This window comes from Borostomias antarcticus (assembly GCF_949987555.1).
Source record: "Borostomias antarcticus genome assembly, chromosome: 25".
Taxonomy (NCBI): Eukaryota; Metazoa; Chordata; class Actinopteri; order Stomiiformes; family Stomiidae; genus Borostomias; species Borostomias antarcticus.
The window spans coordinates 12,238,715-12,245,422 of NC_140258.1; the positions used below are offsets into that span (position 1 = coordinate 12,238,715).

Below are 6,708 nucleotides of genomic sequence, written 5' to 3' on the forward strand. Positions count from 1 at the left end.
GCAGGTGGCACTGTTGCAATGTCCACCGGGCCCCTGACGCACGGATCCATGGTTTGTGTCTGTGCGTATTGTACAGAAGTCCCATTTGTGTGTGTGGGGTTGAGAGGGAGCTGGACCATGATATTTCTCTCTGCTGCCAATCTGGTGGGCGAACTGGATTTACCGTAGCCTCCCCCCACGTTGTCCCCTTGTGTGGCCGTAACCATGTACGGCGAGGGAGAGGGCACAATTTGGGACCGGGTCGGACGACCTCGGAGAGACTGCATGTGCTACCTTGGACCCCCCACTGCTTTGATGCCCATGTAAGAATGATCAACTTCTCTGTTAGCTGCGATGGCAGTGAGATAACCTATGTAGGATATTGTCTATTTAAAATGTCTATTTAAAATTCAGTTTGTAGCCAATAACCTACTACATGGGCTTTACCTGCATTCTAAAATGGATTCTAGGTTAGGTTATAGACTAGCTAGAAAATAGGCTATTGGGGATATATAATATATAATCATGGAGACAAGAGAGTGCCACAATCTAAGCTATTACAGAAACCAAAACCAAGATTTTAACTGAAACAAGCTTAGACATGCCGGAGCCAGAGACTAGGCTAGACTAGTCTATATGAGATATTTTTCTTGTTGACAGGTGGGACTAATCTCCGACAACAAGCATAAAGTGTAACCTTTAAAATGATGTTAGATGTAGGCTTGCAGGCTGGCACCGCCACAATAATGACAGCCCATTTCTCTGCGCCGCAGGGTGGCATGAAAACAAATCTTATTAGCCTACAATCTCTGTGTGATTGTGATACTATCTCCTGTAGCCGAGTTTATACAGCCAGAGAAAGATGACCAGTGAGTTGCGCTATATAAATAAAGCTTTGATTGATTGATTGATTGATTGATTGATTGAGTTGTCAGCTCGAGCCGCCGCTTCGGCTGGCACACGCGCTTCGCCCTCGCGCTTCAAATCGATTTAATTATTAGACTAGTTACCAAACCCATTGGATATCTTTGCTTATAGGCTACTCTCTTGATGGGGAGTTGCACAGCGGATATCCAGTACACAGCGGTGCAGTTGACCAGTCACTTTGGCTCAGTGTATGTCTTCCCGTCGAGCGCGAGGCCAGTGAAGGATGATGATGATGATGATGATGATGATGATTCCCGGTCCGTGCGCTCCCGGTGGCGCGCGCCTGCGGGGGTTCTCCAGGCGACGGGACGGGAGAGGGAAACTGGCCGCTCGTTACTCTCCGTGTTCTTGGTGGGGAACTGGACTTGAAAGTAGTCTAAACACACAAACAACTGTCCTTCCTCCCGCAACTCGAACCGTTTTGTACGAACGGGGTCTATTCGTTTGACCAAACGGCCTTATACCTGCCTCTGACGCCCGTCGGGCTACCCAGCAAACACGCAACGTCAGGGAGACGTTCAGATCACGTCTTAATAACGTCCGTCGGTCCAGAACCCCGTGTGTTCGTCTGCTGGACCCCTCAATATTCACACGTCTGGCTTGGACCCCTCTAAGACGTCTGTGGACGTGCAGAACGGGTTCAATATCTGAACATTAAAAAAACATTCATTCTGGCTCCTAATTGGATGTCTTTGGACGTCCGGAAAAGACTAAAAAGACATCTAAAAGACGTCTTTGAGACGTGTCTTTGCTCAGTGGGTAGCTTCTCTCCTAACCTCCACACCCGCACCCCCCTGTGTTCTGTCTTCCAGCGGGATGCGGAGGTCACCGGATGTGAGCCCCAGACGGCTGTCGGACATCAGTCCCCAACTCAGACAGCTGAAGTACCTGGTGGTCGACGAAGCCATCAAGGAGGACTTGAAGTCGTCCCGTTCCGTTGAGGACATTAACAGTGCGTCCATAGAGGAGCGCATACTGAGAATCACCGGCTACTATGGTTATCAACCCTGGAACGCAGTCTACAAAAATAGTAAGTCCCAGGGAACTTAAACTATTTGACAGAGGGACGTAGGCTATCAAGACGGGTGTCCTGGTGTAGGCAAGCTCTAAGTTCTGTTTGCCCATTCGTTGTCAGACAATGTAGGTCTAATAGTTCTTATCTCAAAGTGGAACAGTTATTCTACAATTGTGGGTCATTTGAAGTAGGCCTACAATGGTAGGTTTACATCAGAGACAAAATGTTTATTCTGCCTTGAAGAACGGACATTTTTCTAGATAATTAGCTGCATAATTAAATGAAACGGCAATTTCAGAATTAGAGTGCCTCCTGTTTCTTATGAATTTGGTTACCTCTAATTATCATAACTTTTGGGGGGTGGGGTGAGGGGGGACTTGAGCAGCCTAGTCTAGAGGAGGAGAGAGATGAAGGAGTAAGTGCTTGTAGCAGTGGGCAGTGGGGGTGCCTGCCTAGCTTCTGAGGAATGGTGAACTATTGCCCATGTATCAAGTCAAAAGTTAATACTGGCTTAATGCTGAGAATATGTCTCCCAGGAGTAGGTTAGATACTGTCCCTGTACCAGGTGGGTTGGGTGAGGATGGGACCTCGACCAACCGCATGGGAACCCAAACATCTACTGCTACCCCAAAGAGGAATTCCCTGAGATCAAGGAGAAATATTTGGGCTTTTCTGTCACAGGCACCCTGCTGCTAATCATCACATGAGCATTGTTCAAAACCTCTGCTACACTTGCTTGCAGGTTAGCATAAGCATGTACTGACAAAGGCCCGACAAAGCTTCGGATTGTAGCCTGTGACGGATTGATGAGTGAAATGAGCAGGTTCCTGTCAAGTGAGCATCTGTGAGCCAGAGTCTCTGTTGTGGGAACCAGGGACAATGCTGCAGAGTGGGGGGGGGGTGGTGGGGGGGGGGAGGCAAGATGTAAACACACTGACAGCTGTGGTTCTGCCCAGTGGCAGGCAGACAGATAGGTTGACAAGCAGAGATAGACAGACAGACAGACAGACAGACAGACAGACAGGCAGACAGACAGACAGACAGACAGACAGACAGACAGGCAGACAGGCAGACAGACAGACAGGCAGGCAGACAGGCAGGCAGACAGACAGACAGACAGACAGGCAGACAGACAGACAGACAGACAGACAGACAGACAGACAGACAGACAGACAGACAGGCAGGCCCACAATAGAACAGACAGACAAGACAGGGCCTCTAAACTGATTCTCCATGGTAGCAAACAAAACATCTGCCTACTCTCTCATCCATCCAAGGATCCTGAGTAGCGTGTTTGTAGATATTCCTGTCACAACATCCTCCTACCTCCGGCCTGTGGAATCCTTCAGAAACAGCATTGTATGAAAACCGCCCTTACAGAGATATAGGTTTGTGTGGCCAGCCCACCGCGGGTCACGGTGGTAATCTACTTGTGTATTTGTAAACGCAGCATCCCGCGGTGCTCGTGTAGAGCTTTAGCAGCCGTGAAATACAGTCATGATTTCAGACAGCATCCCAGATAGCAAGTGGATCTGGGCCATATATGGGCCGGAACTAAGCCACAAGGGCCAGATCTGGCCTGTATATGGCCCTGATCCGCTTGCTATCTGGGATGGATTCTGTAACTGTAGGAGAAGCTCTGTTTGTTTGGTTTGGGTAAGGATTTGTTACAGTTCCGGGCGAGGGAGGAAGCCTAGATGAGAGATGAGGGGTTGGAGAGAGAGAGAGAGAGAGAGAGAGAGAGATGAGAGGTGAGGGGTTGGAGAGAGAGAGATTAAGTTATTTTTGGCTGGACGTCAACAGGAGTTCCCACAACGCGAATGTCTGACTGGCTGACTGACTGAGTGTGGAAGTTATGCAGATATATGCAAATTGGTCCCAATTTGGCACACCCCGACACAGTCCAGTCACACTAGGTTTTGACCTAGTCTTGTTGTGTAAGACCATAAATTGTTCAGGCACACATGGTTCCTAAACAGTTGCCTCTGTAAGGATGAGGATGCTAGGCTAACACAGTCATATTTGAAAGGCCTCTGGTCTTACTGCTGATCTCACCAGGAACAATAACACAGGTCCCTTGAAGGCTCTGACGTCATTCCACCACCTTGCATATTTCATCCAACTACACTGGTCAGACTGTCCATTCAGTTCGTTCTGTTCATTGATATGACGTCTGGTTATGCATGCACCAAGTCCATTTGGTTGAAAAGCTGTCTGATATAATTAGATATGATCATGCTAAATTCATTAGTGATAAAGTTAGTTTCTGGGGTAGATGCGGTATTTCTCTGGGAGGAAACATGAGGAAACGATAATACTTTATAGAAAGTAGAAAGACACACTGTAGGTAGACTGTGTTTTTGTCAGGAGAGACGTGTTCTCCTACAGTAGTTGATTTAAAAAAATAAAAAATAAATATTTGGGGGGGGGGGGGGGGGGGTCTTTTTCAAAAGTGTGTGTGAGTCAGTGTTTATGTGTGTCAGATATTTTGTGTCATTTGCTGTCTGTGAGGTGCATAGATGTGTGTGTGTGTGTGTGTGTGTGTGTGTGTGTCAGCCAGTGTGTTTGTCAGTCGGTGTGTGTGTGTCAGCCAGTGTGTCTTTGTCAATTACACTCTGTGTGAGGTACCTGCATGTCAGTGTGTGGTATAGAGCGGTTTGTGTCAGTTACAGTGGATGTGTGTTGTCAGATGTGCGTGGGTCAGTGACCGTCTGTGTGAGGTACAGATGTGTGTCTGATCTCTGTGTGTCAGTGAGTATATGTCAGCGTGTGTGTGTGTCAGATGTGTGTGCGTGTCAGTGAGCGTGTGTGTGTGTGTGTCAGATGTGTGTGTGTGTCAGATGTGTGTGTGTGTGTGTGTGTCAGTGAGCGTGTGTGAGGTACAGAGAAGTGTGTTTCGGTCAGTCCAGCGTGTTTCCTGGTAGGTGCTGTGGTGGTTTTATATAACCAGATGAGATGCATTATAGAGGAGATGCATCATGGGATACCTGCTCCTCCCAGAGGAGCCCTGTAGCATCACTCTGCTACATCTCTCCCTCCTCCTCCATCTCTCTCTGTCTTTGACTCCATCTCTCTCCTCCTCTTCCAGCTGGATCTCTCTCCTCCTTTTCTCTCTCTGACTCGTTCTCTCACTCTTTTCTCCTCCACCTCTCTATCGCCGTGACTCTTTCTCTCCATCCTCCTCTTTTTTCCTCCTCTCCTCTCCACCACGTCTCTCCTCCTTTCTTTCTTATGCACTCTTTGCACCTGTCCTCCTCTTCTCCTCCTCTTCTCCCTCTGTCAGTTGCTCCTCCGAGGCTGGCACTGTTGAAGGAGGCCGTTGGTGTGACGAGGACAAACTCGACAGAGTTATTTTAAAGCAGTTTTAATCCTCTCTCTGAAGGCTATGTTGAACTGATCTGGAATATGTAGAGAGTGGGTCGTATGCCCACCTCCCTTGTTCTCTGTAAAGCGCATTGTGTTGCCTCTGGGTATGAAATGCGCTACAAATAAAGCTTTGATTGATTGATTGATTGATTACTTAGTGATAATACTGTTCTAGAGAATACATCATAAATACAATATAAATAATCAAATACATATAAATAATACATAAAAGTTTAATGAAAGTAAAAGAAAGGCATAGTCCTGGGCTCCATGATAACACACAGGATGCGCTGACAAAGTGATTATTAAGGCTGAGTTAGCACTCTATGCTAGAGAGTACAGACTATTTGGGGAAGTATTCATATAAATGCACTCCACCTGTTACATGGATTGGAATTCTATCAGACAGATTAAAAAATATATTGAAAATAGACAGCAGTGCATTCCCACTGGATTAAAATACATTAATTATAATTAATATTACTTCTTAGTAATTAATATTACTTCTTTGATTGGCATGCACCCAGACACGCACCCATCTACTACTCAGGGCTCACTCTTCTCTTTACAGTATCAGAAACACTTCCAATTTAAACCCAAATCCCTCCTTCATCCACCTCTCTCACTCTCTTTCACACAATCACTCCTTTTCTATTTCTGGTCAGTAACTGTAATGGTTTTGGGTTGATGGATCTCACTGTTTCTGGTCTGCGCTGGTCTGGGTGTGGCTGTCGCTCTATCTGTGTAGGGAGAGACAGAGGGGAGAGCTGTCCCTCTATCTGTGTAGGGAGAGACAGAGGGGAGAGCTGTCGCTCTATCTGTGTAGGGAGAGACAGAGGGGAGAGCTGTCGCTCTATCTGTGTAGGGAGAGACAGAGGGGAGAGCTGTCCCTCTATCTGTGTAGGGAGAGACAGAGGGGAGAGCTGTCGCTCTATCTGTGTAGGGAGAGACAGGGGGGAGAGCTGTCGCTCTATCTGTGTAGGGAGAGACAGAGGGGAGAGCTGTCGCTCTATCTGTGTAGGGAGAGACAGAGGGGAGAGCTGTCGCTCTATCTGTGTAGGGAGAGACAGAGGGGAGAGCTGTCGCTCTATCTGTGTAGGGAGAGACAGAGAGGAGAGCTGGTGCTCTATCTGTGTAGGGGGAGGCAGCAGGGACAGGAGTGACAGTAGAGATCCTAGTTTAAAGCCTAGTTTTTACAGTAGAGATCCTAGTAGTTCAAAGCCTAGTTTTTACAGTAGAGATCCTAGTTTAAAGCCTAGTTTTTACAGTAGAGATCCTAGTTTAAAGCCTAGTGTTTACAGTAGAGATCCTAGTTTAAAGCCTAGTGTTTACAGTAGAGTTCCTAGTTTAAAGCCTAGTGTTTACAGTAGAGATCCTACAGTAGGGAGCCCTTGGGAGTAGTAATCTTACCCGCAGGATCT

The 6,708-nt window shown here is 47.2% G+C and overlaps 1 protein-coding gene across 1 annotated transcript in view; it reads left to right on the forward strand.

Annotated features, from left to right (window-relative positions):
• Positions 1–204: 204 nt before the first annotated feature.
• Positions 205–6,708, forward strand: part of slc35f3b (solute carrier family 35 member F3b) — a gene marked incomplete at both ends in the record, with an annotated part of 66,867 nt that continues 60,363 nt past the window's right edge. The window contains 2 exons of the mRNA XM_084458663.1: positions 205–302; positions 1,719–1,936. Of these exons, the coding sequence (XP_084314789.1) occupies positions 205–302; positions 1,719–1,936 (316 nt within the window). The remainder of the gene's footprint in view (positions 303–1,718; positions 1,937–6,708) is intronic.